Consider the following 23,426-nt stretch of genomic DNA (forward strand, 5'->3'; position numbering starts at 1 on the left):
GGTGGTTGTGGAATGATGATGATGATGATGATAATAATAATAATAATAATAATAATAATAAATGCACTTTATTTATATCCCGCCCTTCTCTCCCAGGGGACTTAGAGTGGATTACAGCATTTACATACATAGGCAAACATTCAATGCCTTTACAATCATATACAATGAGACCGACAAACACAAACAAAGGCAAAGGCTTCTCCTTTCATTTCCGGCTTCTGGAGGCGGTGCTCATCTCTGGCTCTTGGGCTTTTCTCCATTTTCAAACCAAGGAGGCCTGCGTCATCACCTTCTGTTTGTGTGGCCAGCAAGATTGCTTGGAGCATCTCTTTGCTTTTTCCTGCCAAAGCGGTACCTATTTATCTAGCCACATTGGTATGTTTTCAAACTGCTAGGTTGGCAGGAACTAGAGCTGACAGACAGGAGCTCGCTCTGTCTTGCAGATTTGAACTGCCGACCTTCAGGTCAGCAGTTCAGCCAGTCTTCAGGGCAGCAATTCAGCAGCAGAAGGGTTCACTCCATTGCGCCAGTGTGGCTCCCAGTGATACTGATCTTTTATTCTGCAGTTTTTTAAAGACAGGCTTCCTCTTCAACCACTACAAAGATAAGTGTATTTCTCCCTAACGAATTGCATGCCACACCTTTTCTGATTGTTGCATTAATATTAAATTTCAAAGCCCCAAATTATTAAATCCCCTACTACTTCGCTCGAAGTATCAGAAGTTTCCAATTGTTTTAAATGGTCTGTTACAATTTCTTCTTAAACAAACTAGATAATGATTCATTTCTGCTGCAGTGTTTCATTTCCAGATTCTTCCACTTCTAGATATATATATATTCCTCCCACAGATGCAATCATGTAATGAAGCACTCTTCTATTATTCCTTTCCAGTTGAAGACCCAAAAGTCCCAATAAAAAAATTCTAATTTTTTCCTGTATCATATTTTTATTATTCTTTGTGTGAGAACAAAAATAGAATAATAGAATCATAGAGATGGAACAAATCTCGTGGGCCATCCTGTCCAACCCCCTGCCAAGAAGCAGGAAAATCACATTCAAAGCACCCCCGACAGAGGACCATCCAGCCTCTGTTTAAAAGCCTCCGAAGAAGGAACCTCCACCACACTCTGGGGGCAGAGAGTTCCACTACTGAACAGCTCTCACAATCAGGAAAGTCTTCCTAATGTTCAGATGGAATTTCCTTTCCTGTAGTTTGAAGTCATTGTTCTGCATCCTTGTCTCCAGGGTGGCAGAAAACAAGCTTGCTCCCTCCTCCCTGTGATTTCCCCTCACATCTTTATCCATGGCCCTCATGTCTCCCCTTAGCCTTCTCTTGTGCAGGCTAAACATGCCCAGCTCTTTAAGCTGCTCCTCATAGGGCTTGTTCTCCAGACCCCTGATCCTTTGAGTCATCCTACTCTGGACATATTCCAGCTTAGACTCAACATCTCCCTTCAACTGCGGTGCCCAGAATTGGACACAGTGTGATTCTAGGTGTGGTCTGACCAAGGCAGTACAGAGGGGTATCATGACTTGGATCTAGACACTATTTATGCAGGCCAAAATCCCATTAGCTTTTTTAGCTGCCACATCTCGTTGTTGGCTCATGTTTAACTTGTTGTCCACAAGGACTCTCAAGATCTCTTTCACACGTACAGCTATCAATATTTTCACTACTTTCCCTCCTATCTTTCAGTCACACATTAGCTCTTTCCAAGCTTCAGGTTTTGTGTCCAGCTATGAACATACCACACACACACACAATTATTGTTAGTCATTGTTATTATTTTTATTTATACCCTGCTTTTTCTCTTCACAAGGAGAGTCAAAATGGCTAAACACTGTCACATGCACCAGCTCCCCAGAGGTCATTTTGTTTGAAGTAAAAGTATAAGACTTTTTCCTCCTTTGTACCTGTGTCCTAACCTAACTATCTTTGCATAATAGGTTTCAGAACTTATTGTTCCAACAATGGAAACAGCCAGACAGACGTTTTTCCTGAAAGCCTATGTAGACCATGAAATCCCAATGTTGTTTGTTGGACCCACTGGGACTGGGAAATCCGCAATTACCAACAGCTTCCTGATCCAGCTTCCAAAGGCAAAATTCACCCCCAACTTCATCAATTTTTCTGCCCGAACCACAGCAAATCAGACACAGGATATCATTATGTCAAAGCTGGACAGAAGAAGAAAGGGATTGTTTGGACCTTCAGCAGGGAAAAAGGCCATTGTGTTTGTGGGTAAGATATATATTGGTTTTTTTAAAAATCAAACTCTTCCTTTCTCCCAATATAGGACCAGAAGCACGTGTTCAGTGCATATTCTGGCTGCCTTTGTCAACAGACAGGGTCAACCCATTTGGTATAATATACAAGCATGAATATTCTGTTCCATTCTTCCTTCTGATTTTGGTAAGATTTTTAATCTATCTATGATATCCCCAAATATAGGGAAATTGGTAACAAACTACTGGTCTGTTTCTGAGAGAGCTGTTGTGACAATTTACTTATCATTCTGGATTGTAGGGGGCGCGGTGGCACAGTGGGTTACACTGCAAAGCTGCAGAACTTGCTGATCAGAAGGTCAGTAGTTCGAATCCATGGGATGGGGTGAGCTCCCGTTGTTAGCCCCAGCTTCTACCAACCTAGCAATTCGAAAACATGCAAAATTGAGTAGATCAATAGGTATTGCTTTGGTGGGATGGTAACAGCACTCTATGCAGTCATGCTGGGCACATGGCCTAGGAGGCGTCTACAGATAATGCCGGCTCTTTGGCTTAGAAATGGAAATGAATACCACCCTCCAGAGTTGGACTCAACTAGACTTAATGTCAGGTGGAAATTTTACCTTTACCTGGGTTTTGAGAAATCTCTATCACACTCTTCCTTCCTTCCTTGTTTTCTTTCTTCCTTTAGTTGTGTTGATGGGAAGAATGATGTGCTTGTGCATCTTCTTTGTTATAGTGAAATCAGATGTATAAATATTATTTTCTTAGATGACTTAAATATGCCAGCAAAGGAGGTCTATGGAGCCCAGCCACCTATAGAACTCCTGCGGCAATGGATTGATCATGGCCACTGGTACGACAAGAAGGACACTTCCAGGCTCGATATTGTCGATGTTCTGTTTGTTTCAGCAATGGGGCCTCCAGGTGGTGGAAGGAATGATATTACAGGTAAGAGGCTTACTTAAGTACATGAAGGCATTGTAAGTCCCTTTATGGGGCCAGAGTGACACAGTGGGTCAAACTGCTAAGCTGCAGAACTTGATGATTGGAAGGTCTGCGGTTTGAATCCACAGGACGTGGTGAGCTCCCGTTGTTAGTCCCAGCTTTTGCCAACCTAGCAGTTTAAAAACATGCAAATGTGAGTTGATCAATAGGTATCGCTTCTGCAGGAAGGTAATGATGCTCCATGCAGTCATGCCAGCCACATGACCTTGGAGGCATTTACGGACAACACAGGCTCTTCAGCTTAGATATAGAGATGGGCACTCCCCTCCCCCCAGAGTCAGACATGACTATACTTAATGTCAAAGGGAAACTTTAACCTTTACTAAGTCCCTCTAATAGCAAGCTGTTGTGAATGCCAACAGACTGCAACCAAAACAGGGGCATTGAGAAAAAAGTAATATACATGGAGGTGTTACCAAAAGGGCCCAATGGCAACTGAGCATGCTTAGTGGCTAGAGAATATTGACAATTAGTTGATGTTGTGCAGTGTATTTCTTGCCCATCTGGTTGAAGAAAGAGGGGCACAAGAGTTACTTTAGTGAAATTGCCATTGCCAGATTAAAAGACGGTCTTTCAGACAGCAAAGTAAGCTGCTCACGGAGACTCCATCTTCCCATTTGCTTTCCAGGGCGTTTCACACGGCACTTGAATATTATCTCCATCAGTGCTTTTGATGATGAGGTTTTAACCAAGATTTTTTCTTCCATTGTCGACTGGCACTTCAGCAAAGGGTTTGAGACATCATTTCTAAGGTATTTATTTATTGTGTCAGAAGTGAATTGAGAATACGGTTATAATGCATTGAAAAAACCGACCAATTTAAAAACTTGCCATGATACTAAATGTCCCTTGACCAGAAGCTGGCCACTTGGGGTGCCTCTGGTGTGGTTGTAAGAAGCTCCTCTATTGTACATGTGGCAGGGCTAAGGCAGCACTGTAGTAAGTGGCCTGTGGTTTGCTCTTCTCCACACTCACATGTTGTGGACTCCACTTTGTAGCCCCAGTTCTTATGCTTAGCTCTGCACCTTGTGGTGCCAGCGCACAGCCTGTTCCAATGGGAAAGGGAGGTGAGCTTGCAATTTCATATGGAAGCTTCCTGGGGGGGATTTCTAAGGGGTGTTCAAGCAGATGACTTGATTGAAGAGATGGAAGGCCAAGAGGCTAGCAGCATGAACAAAGTGCGAAAAGAGAACAAAGGCAGCCCCCCACCCTCTAAAAACTTGGGTTCCCATTAAACCGTATTGTATTTGTTTTTTAAAGGCTTGGAAAAATGTTGGTCCAGGCAACCATGAATATTTACAAGCAGGCTGTGGAAAACTTCCTCCCTACTCCTTCCAAGTCTCACTATGTCTTTAACCTGCGTGATTTCTCCCGGGTGATTCGAGGCGTGCTGCTGTGCCCACATACCCATTTGCAGGTATATTACAATTTCTTTCTTTCTTTCTTGCTGCAGGGGTGGATGTTCCATCATTACTATCCTAGTGCTTAATATATTTTGCAAAACTGATGTTCTTGTTCTCATGACTATCACCTGGAGGGGTTTTGTGCCACATCTTTCCTCGTCAGAACTGCTCATTAACCACAACCATCTAAGGGACCAGCCATGTTATTCCCAAAATTGAGGTTGTTTGTCAGGTTTTTTTTTTCCATGTAAGGAGTGACTTGAGAAACTGCAAGTTGCTTCTGGTGTGAGGGAATTGGTCATCTGCAAGGATATTGCCCAAGGGATGCCTGGATGTTTTTTACCATCTTTGTGGGAGGCTTCTCTCATGTCCCTGCATGGAGAGCTGGAGCTGACAGAGGGAGCTCATCCGTGCTCTCCCCAGATTTGAACCTCCGACCTGTCGGTCTTCAGTCCTGTCGGCACAAGAGTTCAACCCATTGCACCATCAGGAGATCCTGTTGGTCAGGTGATATAAATTAAAGCCCCTTCTACATTGCCATATAATCCAGATTATCAAAGCAGATAATCCATATTGTCTGAGTCTACACTGCCATATAGCCGAGTTCAAAGCAGATAACCTGGATTTTATATGGCAGTATAGAAGGAACCTAAGGCTTTCCTAAGATTCCATCTATGTTTCTGATAGAAGTGAGTTTCAAACTGTTGAATTTTGGCTTTGTATCTATCTGTAGTTCAAATGAGAATAAAGAAAAAAGTCAGCATACATAGCTAAAATTATAACCATAACGTTCCTGTAACATCCATATAGTAGGTGACTGTATACATTTGTTCCGTGATCATACCTTTGTTTCTGAAGGGTTAGAACTGGTCCAGCCTAAAATCCTTTACATTTGTTGCTCAAACTCCTGTCAATATAGCTTTAAGGCAAAATGGCAGCATGCCTTCTGCTTCTTTTCTTCTTCTTCTTCTGAGATGTGAGTGGGGATGTCATTATTTTTCAATCGGGAAAGGAAATAATGCAATTGAAAACAGAAGAAAAGGTTAGTTGAATGTGCTTAGGTGGGATGAGAGATTCTACACTTGCCTTAGCTGTGAAGTTGCTGATGAGTATGCTTGATAAGGGATATGCTTTTCATTATATAATAATCTTGCTGGTGGACTACTTTTTGCCGCCTCACAATTTGTTTATTTATTGTGTCAGAAGCATATTGAGAATACAGTTGCAATGTATTTTAAAAGACACAAAGTTTAAAACTTGGCATTATGCTAAATGTCCTTTGACCAGAAGCTGGTCACTTGGTGCACCTCTGGTGTTGCTGTAAGAAGGTCCTCCATTGAGCATGTGGCTGGGCTCAGGTGCATTGTAGTAAGTGGTCTCTGGTCTACTCTTCTCCACACTCACCTGTCGCAGACTCCACTTTGTAGCCCTATTTCTTAAGATTGACTTTGCACCTTGTGCTGCCAAAGCGCATTCTGTTCAGGACCTTCCAAGTCGCCCAGCCTTCTTTGTGCCCAGGAGGAGTTTCTCATCCGATATCAGCCACTGATTCAGGTTCCAGGTTTTAGCCTGCCACTTTTGGACTCTCGTTTGAAAAGGTGTTCCTGCGAGTTAGGAAGCTGTTTCTTGATTTAAGACGTTAATGTTGGCTTGCTGACTGATATCCGGGGCTGGAGATGTCAATGCCTTGGTCCTTTCATTGCTGGCTGGTACTTCCCAACAGATGTCAGGTGGTGCAATCCTGGCTCAACAGTATAATTTCACCAGTGGCGTAGAGCGCAGACATCCATGATAATGCAGCATGTCTCATTAAGAGCCACATCCACTGTTTTAACATGGTGAGATGTATTCCACACTGAGCATGCATATTTAGCAGCAAGGTAGCAAGGCGCAAGGACAGATGTCTTCACTGTGCCTGGTTGTGATCCCCAGGTTGTGCCAGTCAGCTTTCGTATGATATTATTTCTAGCACCCACTTTTTGCTTGATATTCAAGTAGTGCTTCTTGTAAATCAGAGCATGGTCCAGAGTAACTTCCAGGTATTTGGGTGTGCTGCAATGCTCCAGTGGGATTTCTTCCCAGGTAATCCTCAGACCTCGAGATGCTTGTCTGTTCTTAAGATGAAAAGAACACATCTGTGTTTTAGATGGATTAAGAATCAGCTGGTTTTCCCTGTAATATGCAGTAAGAGCACCTAAAGCTTTGGAGAGCTTCTGTTCAACCATTTCAACGCTCCCTACTTGAGCGGTGGTGGCATGATCATCAGCATAGATGAAACTCTCTGTCCCTTCTGGCAGTGGCTGATCATTTGGGTAAATGTTAAACATTGATGGAGCAAGCACATTCTCTCACACCAGGAGTGACTTGCAGAATGCTGCCTCGGAATAATAAGGGAAAACAAACAAAGAAAACCCACACTACTTAAACAAATTCAAAGTAAATTCTAAAGCAGCCTGAGAATGAGTCAGAAGAACAAAAGATGTCCAATGGGAAGTATACTTCTGGGCAATGTGGAAGACCATTTTGGCACAACACTAATTCCTCATCATGAAGGGTAAGAGATTTGATACTCACATGGGTACGTTTTCCACTGATGGACATATCTCCTCCTCTTTGGTTCCTTCTTTATTTGGTAGGATGGAGAGAAATTGATCAGGCTTTGGATTCACGAAGTTTATCGCGTCTTCTACGACCGTTTGATCGATGCAGAGGACAGGGAGGTGTTTTTTAACATGGTGAAAGAAACCACCTCTGACTGTTTCAAGCAAAGTGTTGATAAGGTATGTTTATCTTCAAGCAGACAGGTAAAAAGATAGGAATGACATGTTTATGGCTATCTGTAATATTGGAGCAAAATGGCACCTTCCATCATTTTTAAAGCCCTCTAAACAAACTGTGGCAAGAAATATTTTCAAATTGCTATAGATAGGGAATTTCAAGATTTGTAGTATATTTACCAATTCTACTCTAGATTCTTATCTAACTGGCTGCTGACCAGTTAGATACACATCAGTTCTGTTTTGTTGAATACACAGTTCTGTTTAATACACATCAGTTCTGTTTTGGCTGTTAGAAGAAGGAATTAATTAGATATAACTTGCAATTTTAAGTAGTTAACTTTACACTCTGGCATGGGAGATGTTGCAGCTTCATGGGATCCTCTGGGCCCTTCTACGCTGTCATATAATCCAGAATATCAAGACAGGTAGTCTATATTATCTGCTTTGAACTGAATCATCTGAGGCTACACTGCCAGATAATCCAGTTCAAAGCTGATAATCTGGATGTTATACAGCTGTGAGGAAGGGGCCTCAGGACCCTTCCACACAGCCCTATATCTAAGAACATCAAGACAGAAAATCCCACATTATCTGAGTGCGGACTCAGATAATCCAGTTCAAAGCAGATATTGTGGGATTTTCTGCCTTGATATTCTGGGGGCCCTTCCACACAGCCCTATATCCCATAATATCAAGGCAGAAAATCCCACAATATCTGCTTTGAACTGGATTATCTGAGTCCGCACTCAGATAATGTGGGATTTCCTGCCTTTATATTCTGGGATATAGGGTTGTGCGGAAGGGCCCAGGAATATATGGCTCTGTGGAAGGACACTCAGTTATGTAGGGCTTTTGAGGTTGACACCAGAACCTTGAGATAGTCTTCTCTGCTCTATAGGTATTAAGCCATTTGTCACGCACTGGGAAGATCAAAGATGAAAATATCCGGCGTCTGTTCTTTGGGGATTTCTTTAACCCGTCCAGTGATGCCAAAATCTATGATGAAATCACAGATTTAAAGAAGCTGACATCTGTCATGGAGTACTATCTGGAGGAGTTCAATAACATCAGCAAAGCCCCCATGTCTTTGGTCATGTTTGGTTTTGCCATCGAGCACATCTCCCGGATCTGCCGAGTCCTGAAGCAAGATAACGGCCACTTGTTGCTGGTGGGCATTGGAGGGAGCGGCCGGCAGAGTGCCACCAAATTGGGCACTTTCATGAATACCTACGAGCTCTTCATGATCGAGATCACCAAGTTCTATACCACAAATGACTGGAGGGAAGATCTCAAGAAAATCATGATGCAATCAGGAGTGGCCAACAAAAGCACAGTCTTCTTATTCAGCGATAACCAGATAAAGGACGAGTCGTATGTGGAGGATATCAACATGCTTTTGAACACAGGTGACGTACCCAACATATTTGCTGCTGATGAGAAAGCTGACATTGTGGAAAAAATGCAGAGTGCTGCAAGGACTGAAGGCAGGAGAATTGAAGCTACACCTCTGGCCATGTACAACTTTTTTATTGAACGTGTGAGGAAAAACCTGCATATTGTTTTAGGTATGAATAAAATGTGTTTCTTTTTGTTTGTTTGTTCTGAATTCATTTTGATAATGCCTCCCCTGTAAATGAGTTAATTTATGGTTTGCTATGGCCATGCTAGCTGGGAATGATGAAATCCATATTACAAGTGATCTGGAGTGCACCAAGATAATAATAATAATGATAAACCTTTATTTATACCCCGCTACCATCTCCCGGAGGACTCAGTGCGGCTTACAAGAGGCCGAGCCCAAATACATCAATAAAAACAACACAGTGATACAGACAATAAACTCATAAACAAAGCAATAAACAGTAATAAATTTTAAAATACTGGGCATGACAAGGTGACATATAACTGGATAGGTATTTGGAGAGAGATGGAGCGAGCAGACAATCCTAGATCATTAGTAAAGTGCGATTAGGGACATGTTGCTTCGGGTTACTTATTCTGGGAAGGCACAGTGGAACAACCACGTTTTCAGGCTCCTCTTAAAAACTGCCAGAGTTGGGGCATGTCTGATGTCCTTGGGGAGCGAGTTCCAGAGTCGAGGGGCCACCACCGAGAAGGCCCTATCCCTCGTCCCCACCAATCGTGCTTGCGATGGAGGTGGGATTGTGAGTAGGGCCTCTCCAGATGAATGAAGAGATCATGTGGGTTCGTACACAGATGGGGAAAATGATGGGATTTGGGTGAACAGATATGGAAAACAAGCACCCTATATTTTTCAGCAATGAGTCCAATTGGAGATGCATTCCGGAATCGTTTACGAATGTTCCCTTCACTGATCAATTGCTGTACTATTGATTGGTTTCAACGATGGCCCACGGATGCTTTGGAGCTGGTGGCAAACAAATTCTTAGAGGAAGTGAAACTGGAAGATGAAGTCAGAAAGTCGTATGTCATCATCATCTCTCTCTCTCTCTCTCTCTCTCTCTCTCTCTCACACACACACAAACTTTTCAAGATAGAACAATTTACAAAATTAACTACTAAGTATTTTGAAATATAATTTAAATGAAATTAAAAAAACAATAATCTATGTTTAGCTTATTTCAGCATCAAGCTTAATTCACCCAGACTGATATTGGTAAGGGTAAGATTGTCAATGGTATTTTTTTAGTCACGTCAGGAACGACTTGAGAAACTGCAAGTCACTTCTGGTGTGAGAGAATCGACCGTTTGCAGAGACGTTGCCCAGGAGACACCCGGATGTGTTACTATCCTGTGGGAGGCTTTTCTCATGTCTCCGCATGGGAAGCTGGGTCTGACAGATGGGAGCTCATTCTGTCTCATGGATCCAAACTGCCGACCTACAGGTCAGCAGTTCAGCTGGCACAAGGGTTTAAACTTCAATATCAGAGGTGATATATTTATGAATACTAGCTGCTGGGGAACATTTCCAGGAGGAGACTGTTTTCCTCATGTCCTACCTGTTGGTCACTGCAGGAAGAAAATGCTGGATTGAGCAGTCCTTGAGTCTGATTCAGCACACTTTTTCTTATATACATAAATCTAAACACATAACTCTGAAAAGCTTCTCTTCTTTAGCTTTTTATATGCCAGGGCTAGACTAAATTATATATGCCTTTGTTCAGAGCCTATATAATGTAGTGTGGCTCTGATGTATTAAAAAGCTATTACTTTGAATCTGGATTTTATTTTATTGGGTTTGGCTCAACATGACGATGATCAATGACTGATGTCATGTTGGGTCCATTCCTGTGAACAGTATTAGAATGATTGTTTATGAATAAAATATTGGCTAATCATTTATAGCTATCCATCACAGCAAGTTTATTTTCTTCTGCCTTGGAGACTAGGAGGCATAACAATGGCTTCAAACTCCAGAAAGGAGATTCCCCCTGAACATTAGGAAGAACTTCCTAACTGTGAGAGCTGTTCAGCAGTGGACCTTTCTGCCCTGGAGTGTGGCAGAGGCTCTTTTTTTTTTTGGAAGCTTTGAAACAGAGGCTGGATGGCCATCTGTCAGGGATGCTTTGAATGTAATTTTCCTGCTTCTTGGCAGGGGGTTGCACTCGATGGCCCATGAGGTCTCTTCCAACTCTATGTTTCTATGATCATAATCATGGCTGTATTGATATGGTTACATAACATAGGATATAAAGCAATTTCTAGAGTAAAACAGTTACTTTCAACTACCTGTCAGAAAAGGTTTGACCAGAGGTATTCTATGACTCTTACACAACTTAACAGATTTCATGAATTGACCATCTGACTGAGTTGTATTATTTGCCTTGTAACATCCATTCAACTCCCTTTTCCAGGGTTGTAGTCATGTGCAAATTCTTCCAAGAAAGCGTTAGAGAGATCTCGGTCAACTACTACAATACTCTTCGAAGACACAATTATGTGACACCTACATCCTACCTGGAATTGATTCTGACCTTTAAAACACTATTAAATAGCAAAAGGCATGAAGTCGATATGATGAGAAATCGTTATCTTGTAGGCCTTCAAAAACTTGACTTTGCTGCTTCACAAGTAAGTATGGATAGCAATCAATGACCATGCAAATATGTATAATGGTTTTTAATTGTTATGTTTCTGAGATCTAGCTGTGAATTAGCAGTGTGCTGGTGTGGAGAAACCTGGATTATGCTCATCCTGCACCTACGTTCAAACAATTGGAAGACATCAACTTGGAGGTGATAAATTATTATGACATCTGAACCTGAGATGTAGATTACTTTTGGGTCACTGTGTCTCCTTTCTCCTTCCCCAGTTCCTCCACTTGCAACCAATATAAAAATGCTCTGTTCTTCTGCGTGGTACTGTGAAATCCACACCTGTGGTATTTCCCTGCGTCCACGCAGCTGACTCGGATCTTTCTTGAAAGCTTTTCCTAATTAGGGACTCCAGCCCCGCCCATCTACTCCTAATAAAGCCAGGCAGCGGGGCTTGGAGCCTTAATTCCTTTTGTCCGCGAAAGCAGCAACAACTCGGTGTTCTCTCCTAAAAACAACTATTGGTTTGACTCAAGGACTCCAGTTTGACTACTCTAACAGACAGCAATTCTAACTTGTGTTCTGGGACCTTTGTTTATCCTATTCAAGCCAGCATGGCATTTTCTTTGAAATGTATGGCTTATGGGGGGAAGTTGCTCCAGAGTGACTCCCACCCCCTTTGTGTTTCTTGCTAGTGGGAGGACAAACCCACTCCCTCCCTCTAAAAAAAAAAATGCTGTGTCCTCTGAGGCGCAGGCTTTTTTGCCTTTGGCAATGGGCAGTAACTTACCTTCTTTTTCTTCTGTTCCCCTCGCTCAGAAAGCAGGAGGGAAGAAGACTTTTACCAGCCTACCACCCCTTACAGACCCAAGAACTGGTAGAGCTTGTGGCAACAAACTGCCACTGTGGCTTTGTGCCAATAACTTTGTTTTGGGTTGCAGCCACACCTCTCAGCTGTCTCTGTTTTTTAAGGACAGCTTGCTCTCACTGTCCGTGCTTTCCCTGCCCCATTTACCCCAGCAGGCAGTGGACGCTGCAACGATCCCTGCCATGCTTTTGCCCCCCTCAGGGGAGGGGAGGCTCAAGGCAGCCACGTCACCTGTGTGAGTGATGGCTAGCCAAGGCTTTGCCTCCACGCCCATGGCATATAACGCCTTGGAGGGGCCTTCGGGTTGCAACAATTCCTGCCATGCTTTTGCCCCCCTCAGGGGAGGGGAGGCTCTAGGCAGCCACGCCACCTGTGTGAGTGATGGCTAGCCAAAGCTTTGGGTCTAAGCCCATGGAATATAACTCCTTGGAGGGGCCTTCGGGCTACTACCCTCCCTCTGCATCATGCCGCCTGGGAGCTTCAGTGACGGCTCAGAATGTAAGTACTGTGTCTTTTGGGCCCCATCTGCCACTTAGCCCATGCCTCAACAGGTAGGTTGCTACTATTTTGAATAGGCACAAACTGCACCCTCCTTTCCTTCTCAAGGATTTGGAGTCCCTTCTTTTGGTTTTCTGGAGTTTAATAAGACTTTTTCCTAAGCTCATTCTGGTGCTTCCTTTCAGCTGCAACTAGTCAATGAGCCTGATGTAGATTCTGACTCCTATGAGTACCAGATTTCTCCTACTCTTGAGGAGGACTTTTCCATCCCAGCTTCCATAGGGGATGTGTTACCTAATTTTTCCTCCTTGATTGCTTAGAGGATCTGTTTTTCTCAGTTGAGCAACAGGCATAGGCACCTTTTCAGCAGAGTGGTTAGTTAAGCCTACTAAACTGAACTTTATTGTGGTCAAAGTTGTTTAATCTAAGAAAGCTAAGGCACCATTTGAGCCAGTGGCCACTTCTGACATGTTCCATCTATCATGGAAAACGGCATTTTTAGTGCCTATTACTTTTGCTTGTCGCGCTAGCGAGCTTATGGCTCTTGAGTCGATAGTCCTTACCTGAAATTTCATAAGGATGTCATGCTGGGCACAGACATTTCCTTCTTAGCTAAGGCAGCATCATAGTTTCATATGTCTCAGGACATTGTCCTTCCAACCTTATTTCCAAATCCTTCTACTCCCCTGGAGCAGTCTTTGCACCTTCTTGATGTGCGGAGGGCTCTTGCTTTTTATGTCCACCGCACAGCTCCATTACGGAAGTCACTACGACTTTTTGTTAAGTACCGTAGGGATACTGTGGGCCTTCCTGTTTCTACCCAGAGGTGGCGGCCTGGATAGTTGCAGCTATCCGGCTAGCTTGTGAAATGGCAGGACTGGACTTACCTGTTCAGATCCATGCTCATTCCACTAGAGCATTGGCAGCCTCCATGGCTTTTTTGCACAGTGTGCCTCTGCATGATATCTGTCGGGTGGCCATATGGTCAACACCACATACTTTTGTCTCCCATTATACATTGGATTTAGCTGCCAAGAAGGAGACGGCTTTTGGGAGAGCAGTACTTTTTTCTGCACTAGCATGACACCAACCATCCGTGGGACTGCTCGCTAGTCTACCACAGGTGTGGATTTCACAGTACCACGCAGAAGAAAGTAAGGTTGCTTACCTGTAATCATGTTTCTTCTAGTGGTAACTGTGAAATTCACACAACCCGCCCATCCTCCCCACATTCTGTCATGCCTTTTATCTCCGACTGTCTTTCACGGTACGGAATTAAGGCTCCAAGCCCCGCTGCCTGGCTTTATTAGGAGTAGATGGGCGGGGCTGGAGTCCCTAATTAGGAAAAGCTTTCAAGAAAGATCCGAGTGAGCTGCGTGGACGCAGGGAAATACCACAGGTGTGAATTTCACAGTTACCACTAGAAGAAACATGATTACAGGTAAGCAACCTTACTTTCATTTTGAGTGACATCATAACTCAAAAACTGCTGGACTAATTGCCACCAAATTTGGCCTCAAGACACCTACTAACCCAAGGAGTGACCATCACTCAAAGAAATTGATTTTGTCATTTGAGAGTTGTAGTTTCTGGGATTTCTAGTTCACCTACTATCAAAGAGCATTCTGAACTCCACCAACGATGGAATTGAACCAAGCTTGGCACACAAAAGTCCCATGACCAACAGCAAACACTAGAAGGGTTTGGTGGGCATTGAGCTTGAGTTTTGGAGTTGTAGTTCACCTACATCCATAGAACACTGTGGACTCAAACAATGATGGATCTGGACCAAACTTGGCACAAATACTCCAAATGCCCAAATATGGACACAGGTGGAGTTTGGGGGAAATAGACCTTGACATTTGGGAGTTGTAGTTGCTGGGATTTATAGTTCACCTACAAGAAAAGCGCATACTGCACCCCACCCACGAGAGAATTGGGCCAAACTTCTCATACAGAACTCCCACGACCAACAGAAAATACTGTGTTTTCTGGTGGTCTTTGGTGATCCTTCTGACACCCCCTGGTGACCTCCCCAGGGGTCCCGACCCCCAGATTGAGAAATGCTCCCTTAAGGCCATCCAGTCCAACTCCCTTCACCAGGGCAAGAAAACATAATCAAAACCCTCCTGACAATGAGCCATGCAGACATAGATATAGACAGATATATATGATTCACACACACACATACACACATATGTATATGACAGATATAGTCTCATAGATTTGAAAGGGACCCCTAAAGAAGGACAATTATATGTTGCATGTTCCAGAGTAGGCAAACCAGACAATGTCTACATCAACGCTGACAAAGAAACAAGAAATACTGATTACCTACAAGCATAAAGATATTACATATATTAGAAACCAACACTTTGTCATTACTTTATTTTCCAGAACACCAGACTGGGCCACAGCAATGCGTGGCAGGGAACAGCTAAATCCTTTTGCTGAGCGACACTGTTTAATCCTAAACATTTCCATCTTGCTAATGGTGTTCGCTGCAACAAAACCAACGAGGAGGGAGGGCTCTATCAACCTCCTTTCAACTTTTCATAATTTCAACTGCATTGCTATGTTTCCTTATGCCTACGTTTCTGAAATAGCAAATGTCCTGTATGTTTACCTAATAGCAATGGTTCTCTCTCTTCTCTGATGTCCTCTTTAGGTTGCAGTTATGCAGAAGGAGCTGACAGCTCTTCAGCCTGAATTGATTAAAACCTCTGAAGAAACAGATAAAATGATGATTCACATAGAAAAAGAAACAGTTGAGGTGGATGCTAAGAAAGAGCTGGTGGCTGCTGATGAGAAGGAAGCCAATGAAGCTGCTGCTGTTGCGCAGGGCATTAAGGTAGTTTTACTGTGCATGAGTAGTAAAAAAACATATACTGTTCAAACTCTGCTCCCCTCGATTTGTGAATCCCCAGATTCTTAGGTCTCACAATCGAAGTAATATCAGAATATAGAATTGGTGACTTTCAAGTTGGACTACAGTTCTCACAAAACCCTTGTCATTTGGCCATCCTGGCTGCTGGAACCTGTGGGAACTCAGGTCAGATCATCTGGAGGCCCAGAGATTCCCCACCTTTGTGTTACATTAAAGCTTATTTCTTAGTAGATATACATAGTATTGTTATTGTTATTGTTATTTTTACTGAATGTCTTCAATTGCAAGTTACCATCAATTGTAAGACACACCCTAATTTCAGTACCACTACCACCACCAAAAATACATAAGATATACCTGTGATTCTTACATGCACCCCATTTTTAGATATGTTTACATAGAAAAATGTGTGTCTTAGAATTGAAGGAACAACTCCTTCTCCTTCTCTTTCATCTTCATCTTCAGCACTGGGATTGTAGCACAGCTGGCTGAGTGTCAGCTGCATTAAGATCACTCTGAGTTCGAAGCCAGCCCGGGTTGGAGTGGGTTTCCAACCAATTGTGTAGCCTGTTGTCGACCTTTGCAACCCGAAAGACAGTTGCATCTGTCAAGTAGGAAAATTAGGTACCACCTTAAAGTGTGGGGAGGCTAAATTAACTAATTTATGAGGCCATTAAAAAAAGACTCCAGCAAGCACTCCAGCAAAAAGCATGCGGGGAATGCGGAAGTACTTCATCAGTGTCGCAGATGGACGATGAAAGTGACAGTTCCCCTGGCGGCCAGAAAAAGTTAAATAGCCTCTGTCTATGTCTGTATATGTTGTATGTCAAAATTGGCATTGAATGTTTGCCATATATGTGTACACTGTAATCCGCCCTGAGTCCCCTGCGGGGTGAGAAGGGTGGAATATAAAAGCTGTAAATAAAATAAATAAATAAATAAATAAATCTTCACCTTCACCCTCTCCCTCTCCTTCTCCTCTTTCTCCTTCTCCCTCTCCCTCTCCCTTGCCTTCTCCTCCTCCTCTTCCTCCTCCTCTTTCTTTTAACTTTATTTCTATCTTATCCTTCTCCCCATAGGGACTCAAGGTGGTTAACAACTAAACACACCTAATTAAAAAAAAGACAGATACAAAAATAAAAAATTAAATATTTGTGAGTGAGTACCAAAGTTAAAATATCATTATCATGACATTCAAAGTCTACCATTCCTCCAGAAGCCCACTTCCCCAGAAGTGTGCCTCTTATCCTCTCTCCAATGCTTGATGGAGTATATGGTGATGCTGTGATTGATCCTGAGACTAGTTTTTTTAATGCAAGGTTAGTCATTGGAGCAGGAGTCTAATCTGGCAGGATGAGGCATTTTCCTCAGGTTTGTGGGCATTAGTGGCTCCCAATGGATGCTGAATGTGTAGCTAGCCCCCATTCCCGCTTTCTCATTCATTATATTTAATTACTGGCAATCCAACTCTCATCCCCAGAAATCTGAAAAACCTTTAGTCCCTAGCATTTTGGAGAAGGAATACTCAGCCTGTACAGTATTGCCCAAGTCTTCTGGGAGCTGAAGACTTTGGCCTCATCTACCCTGCCCTATATCCCAGGATCTCATCCCAAGTGGAGCCCCCGGTGGCACAATGGGTTAAACACTTGTGCTGGCAGGACTGCGGACTAACAGGGCAGCGGTTCAAATCCAGGAAGAGTGGGTTGAGCTCCCTCTGTCAGCTCCAGCTCCCCATGTGGGGACATGAGAAAAGCCTCCCACAAGGATGGTAAAACATCAAACATCCAGGCGTCCCCTGGGCAACGTCTTTGAAGACGGCCAATTCTCTCACACCAGAAGTGACTTGCAATTTCTCAAGTCTCTCCTGACATGAAAAAAATCCCAGATTATCTGTTTATCCCAGATTATATGGTAGTGGAGATGCATATAATCAAGTTCAAAGCAGATAATCTGGGATCAGTTCTTGGGATATAGGGCAGTGTAGATCCAGCCTCTGACACGTGCAAAGCCAGAGGTTCTTCAGTATTCCTAGGAAGATGTGTTTTGGGGAGAAAAAGGATAATGCACCATGCCCCATAGTCCTTAAAGACAAGAAATGGCTAAAAAGTATTCCTTCAAAATGACTTAATGCATGCAGAGCTGTGTTATCAATACAGTGGGATTATGTTTGATGTGATTTCAGGAAGAGTGCGAGGGGGACCTTGCTGAGGCCATGCCGGCTCTGGAGGCTGCCCTTGCGGCGCTTGATACTCTCAATCCTGCGGATATCTCCCTCGTCAAATCCATGCAGAATCCTCCAGGGCCTGTCAAGCTTGTCATGGAGAGCATTTGTGTCATGAAAGGAATAAAACCGGAGAGAAAGCCTGATCCGAGTGGAAGCGGTAAAAAGCAAATAATAGACATACAACCAAGAAAAAAAACCCTAATTATTAAAATGTCCACCCTGTGTGCTCTTCTATTTGTTTAAACACTTGCATCCCATTCCATAGTCATAAAGGAGTTTGCGCATAATCCTGCATGTGCAGGGGCTTGCATATAATCAGTACAGGCTTGTGGTCTAAAAAGGAAAAAAAAGTAATCTTTGTTTGACTAGTGCAATGGCCTGGCTCACTATCTCATCGTCCTCTGCTTCAGGTGCTGCAATTGACTGATAAGAGCCCAAATCTAGCTATTAACTTAAGTGTCCAATTTTATCATATTGGACTCCCCCCCCCCATCCTTTTGCATTTGTCCATGGTTTTCCTTCCCTCCAGAACAGGGTTTCAGGATGGACAATGGGTTCTAATAGGAGCTTATAATTGGATCTTGACCAATGATCAAACACAGCAATGATTTGGGTTGTTGTAGGTTTTTCGGGCTGTCAGAACCTCTGAGGATGCCGGCCATAGATGCAGGCGAAACGTCAGGAGAGAATACTTCTAGAACATGGCCATACAGCCTGAAAACCTACAACAACCCAGTGATTCCAGCCATGAAAGCCTTCGAAAGTACATAGCAATGATTTGTTATATCATCTTATTCATTATGTGTTTTTACTTAAGTATTAAGTGAATGCTCAAAACTGATTTCAGGGACAAAGCATAGATACCTAAAATCTTATCAATGCTTTTCTTATGAAAACTGGTTGGGATTTTTTTTTTTGCCATTCACAAGGCTGCAAACATGTCTTGTGTAGGGAGGTGTTGTGTGGTTTTCGAGCCGCATGGCCAATGTGTTCTAGCAGCATTTTTTCCTGATATTTCACCTGCACCTGTAGCTTACATCTTCAGACACAGATGCAGGCCAAATATCATGCCTGCAGATGCAGGCGAAAAATCATGCAGGCGAAAAACCATGCAGGATCCTCTGAAGATGCCAGCCACAGATGCAGATGAAACATCATGTAGGATCCTCTGAAGATGCCAACCACAGATGCAGATGAAACTTCAGGAGAAAATGCTGCTAGTATATGCCAATACAAACCAGAAACCACACAACACCCCAGTGATTCTGGCCCTGAAAGCTTTAAGCACCTGAGAGGGAAATGGAAAGGTCCTGAGGCTATTAGGAATTGTGGGAGTTGAAGTCCAAAACACCTGGAGGGAGGGCCAATGTTTGCCCATTGCTGATATAGATAGACAGTCCCAATAAGTTTTCATAAGAACTCCAAAGGTAATAATGTAATAAAAGAAGGTATAATTTTGTGTGACTGTTGTCAGTCTTCCCCAGCTTGGTGCCGTCTAGATGTTTTGGATGACAGTTTCCATTATCAAGCAGCCAATAACTGCTGGCTGGAAACTATGAGAGTAGTAGTTCAGTGTATCTGAACTGGGAACATCTGAGCTATAGATCAGGCGTGGGCAAACTTTGGCCCTCCAGGTGTTTTGGACTTCCAACTCCCTCAATTCCTAACAGCATCAGTCACTTTCCTATTCCGCTTAAGCATCTGAGGGGGAAAAGGAAGGGCCTGAGGCTGTTAGGAATAGTGAGGGTTGAAGTCCAAAACACTTGCAGGGCTAATAGAAATAGAAATCTATATTTTAACATGTGTATAACTATTTCCCATTCATTTTGTCAAATGCAGGTAAAATGATAGAAGATTACTGGGGCAGTTCCAAAAAGGTTTTAGGGGATCTGAAATTCCTGGAGGGTTTGAAGACTTATGACAAAGACAATATTCCTCATGCTGTCATGAAGAGGATTAGAGAGAAGTTTATCAATCACCCGGACTTTCAACCTGCTGTCATCAAAAACGTATCATCTGCCTGTGAGGGTCTGTGTAAATGGGTGAGGGCCATGGAGGTGTACGACCGTGTCGCAAAGGTGGTGGCCCCAAAGCGTGAACGGCTGCGGGGAGCAGAAGGCTTGTTAGAAATCCAGATGCAGAAGCTGAATACAAAGCGTGCCGAACTCAAGATGCTGATGGATCGCCTCCAAGCCCTGAATGACGAGTTTGAAGAAATGAACAACCGGAAGAGAGAACTGGAGAATAATATTGAAATCTGTTCCCAGAAGCTGATTCGGGCTGAAAAATTGATCAGTGGCTTGGGAGGAGAGAAGGACAGGTGGACAGAAGCAGCCCGCTTACTGGGGATTCGCTATACAGACCTTACTGGGGATGTCTTGTTATCTTCAGGCACAATTGCTTACCTGGGAGCATTTACTGTTGATTATCGCCAAGAATGTCAGGAGAAATGGCTGACCCTTTGCAAGGCGGAGAAGATCCCATGTTCGAACGATTTCAGCCTGAGTAACACATTGGGGGATCCAGTCAAGATCCGTGCCTGGCAGATTGCAGGCTTGCCCATTGATTCTTTCTCCATTGACAATGGCATCATTGTTTCCAATTCCAGGCGGTGGGCTTTAATGATTGACCCTCAAGGACAAGCCAACAAGTGGGTCAAAAATATGGAAAAGGGCAACAAGCTCTCCGTCATCAAACTGTCCGATACAAACTATGTGAGATCATTGGAAAATGCTATCCAGTTTGGAACACCCGTCTTGCTTGAAAACATTGGTGAGGAACTGGATGCTTTTTTGGAGCCAGTGTTGCTCAAGACCACGTTTAAGCAACAAGGCGTGGAGTACATACGACTAGGAGAAAACATTATTGAGTTCTCGCATGATTTCAAACTATACATTACAACGCGTTTGAGGAATCCTCATTATCTCCCTGAAGTAGCCGTGAAAGTTTGCCTGTTGAACTTCATGATCACACCTCTCGGTCTTCAGGACCAACTTTTGGGGATTGTGGCCGCAAAGGAGAAACCCGATCTGGAAGAAAAGAAAAACAAATTGATTGTTGAGAGTGCAGCTAACAAGAAACAGCTGAAGGAGATCGAGGACAAAATCCTTGAAGTCCTTTCCAAATCAGAAGGAAATATCTTAGAAGACGAAACTGCCATTAAAGTTCTCTCTTCCTCCAAAGAGTTGTCTGAAGAAATCTCCGAAAAGCAGGAAATTGCCACCGTCACTGAGATGGAAATTGATGCGACTCGGATGGGATACAAGCCTGTGGCTATTCATTCAGCAACAGTCTTCTTCTGCATTTCTGACTTGGCAAACATTGAGCCCATGTATCAGTATTCCTTGGTATGGTTCATTAATCTCTATGTCCAATCGCTTGCTAATAGCAGGAAAAGCGAGGTCCTCGAAGAAAGGATTGAAAACATCATTGACCATTTCACAATAAGCATTTACAACAATGTCTGCCGGTCCCTGTTTGAGAAGGACAAGCTTCTTTTCTCCCTTCTTCTGACGGTGGGCATAATGAAAGGGAAAGGCGAGATAGATGACGAGGTCTGGCGCTTTTTGCTGACGGGCGGCGTTGCTCTTGATAACCCATATCCCAATCCAGGCCCTGAATGGCTGACTGACAAGTCGTGGGCTGAGATTGTGCGTGCGTCAAGCCTGGAAAACTTGCATGGTTTGATGGATCATTTTGAAGCCAACATCTGGTCATGGAAAATGATTTATGATTCTGCCAGACCACATGAAGAATTCTTTCCAGGAGAGTGGAACTTGTCCGTGGGTCTCGATCGCATGGTCATTCTCCGATGCCTGAGGCCAGATAAAATTATTCCAGCTACTCAGCGCTTTATCACAGAAAATATGGGAAGGACCTACATTGAACCTCCAACTTTTGATCTGGCAGGAAGTTACAATGATTCCAATTGCTGCGCACCACTCATTTTCATCTTATCTCCAGGTGCAGATCCAATGGCAGGTGAGAGTCGTAAACAACACAATGAACTAAAATTTTAAGAATTGTCCATGAAAAGAATAGGCAGACACCTTAAGATGAAATTACAAAAAGTTACCTGTGTGTGCAGCAGTTTTGAGCATTAGGACATTTCCAGATAGCACTAAATCACAGGTTTTAGACAGGGGCAAAAAATCCCAGGACTTCAGATGGAGTCCTCACAGATTTTTTGCCTCCATTGTGGGATTTGGAGGCTCCCAAGATGTCCACCCCAGGACTTCTGCCAGAAATTTTGGCAGAGTTGTAAAACACTGTAAGATGCGGACATACGAAGATGCGAATCATTGTATAAGTTCCGTTCCTGGGTTATATAAGCTACAGGGCCATCTGTGCAAACAGGGTGCTGTTCCTGGGTTATACATGTCTGCTCCTGGTTGCTCTTATTGTGAAAAGATGTACAACGTTGACTAGGAGGCCATAACTTTGTCCTGACCAGAAAAAATGTGCCCTACACACATTTCATGAAGTTTCTGTAACACAAGCAAAGTTTTCGTCTTCTACTCAACTATAACTTTCTTTTTAGGAACCAACCAATCAGGAACAGACATCTAAAATCCAGGAACAAATCCAGATTTTAAAAAATGCTGTGATTTCCTATTGCAGGGACATACAGACATGTGAAGATCCGCGTATTTGGCTCAAAACCACAATATTTCTGCAACTGGAAATCTTGCATTTTTTGCCTTTTGTGGCAATTGCTTCTGCTTTTACAGGGAACGGCATCTGGCTACCCTCCTGTTTGCTCCAGAAGCTCCTGGGATAAAAGCACTGTCTGGATGGGCCCTTTGAGTATGACTCTGGAGAATAATAATAATAATAATAATAATAACAATAATATATTTGTATACCACCCTATCTCCCCAAAGGGACTTAGGGTGGTTTCCAACATGTAAGGCCAACATTCAATGACCGGAAAGAAGCCATACAGATAATAACATCAAGATAAACACATTTGACAATATAACACAACTTAATTAAACTTAGCAAACAAAATAACCGCAACTGAAAGCATCATAAAATACCAAAATATTCTACTAAAACACACTAAAGATAAAAATATTCATTGTAGCTCCATCAGTAGAGGTTCAACAAAACCAATGGCCGTGGTTACAAATGGACGTGGCCAACTATAAAAGGACTGAGCATGGGATAGTGCAAATAGCAAATCATAGGGAGGGAAAGTGGATGAAGCGCAGGATAGAGTGTTATCTGGCTACCTGGGAACTGGGCTTAGGGACTAATCATTTTTGAACACTTTCTGGAACATCCTGGTTTTCAAATCCCTATGAAAGGAAGACAATGTGGGGGCCTGCCTAATTTCCCTGGGAAGGTAGTTCCAAAGTTCGGGGGCACCACCGAGAAGGCTCTCTCCCTCGTTCCCACCAACTGTGCTTGTGACTATGGTGGAAGCAAGAGGAGGGTCTTCCCAGCAGATCTTAGAGCCCACGCTGGTTCATAGGGGAGATGCTGTCAAGATAGACAGGGCCTGAACCATTTA

At 43.2% G+C, this 23,426-nt stretch overlaps 1 protein-coding gene across 1 annotated transcript in view; it reads left to right on the plus strand.

Annotated features, from left to right (window-relative positions):
- The window catches only part of LOC137095428 (dynein axonemal heavy chain 3-like), a 104,220-nt gene that overhangs the window by 64,640 nt on the left and 16,154 nt on the right, over positions 1-23,426 (plus strand). The window contains exons 38-48 of the mRNA XM_067462092.1: positions 1,949-2,243; positions 2,999-3,178; positions 3,864-3,987; positions 4,496-4,652; positions 7,275-7,418; positions 8,317-8,983; positions 9,698-9,863; positions 11,255-11,471; positions 15,469-15,651; positions 17,870-18,068; positions 19,751-21,892. Of these exons, the coding sequence (XP_067318193.1) occupies positions 1,949-2,243; positions 2,999-3,178; positions 3,864-3,987; positions 4,496-4,652; positions 7,275-7,418; positions 8,317-8,983; positions 9,698-9,863; positions 11,255-11,471; positions 15,469-15,651; positions 17,870-18,068; positions 19,751-21,892 (4,474 nt within the window). The remainder of the gene's footprint in view (positions 1-1,948; positions 2,244-2,998; positions 3,179-3,863; positions 3,988-4,495; positions 4,653-7,274; positions 7,419-8,316; positions 8,984-9,697; positions 9,864-11,254; positions 11,472-15,468; positions 15,652-17,869; positions 18,069-19,750; positions 21,893-23,426) is intronic.

The sequence above is a fragment of the Anolis sagrei genome, chromosome Y (genome assembly GCF_037176765.1).
Source record: "Anolis sagrei isolate rAnoSag1 chromosome Y, rAnoSag1.mat, whole genome shotgun sequence".
Lineage (NCBI taxonomy): Eukaryota > Metazoa > Chordata > Lepidosauria > Squamata > Dactyloidae > Anolis > Anolis sagrei.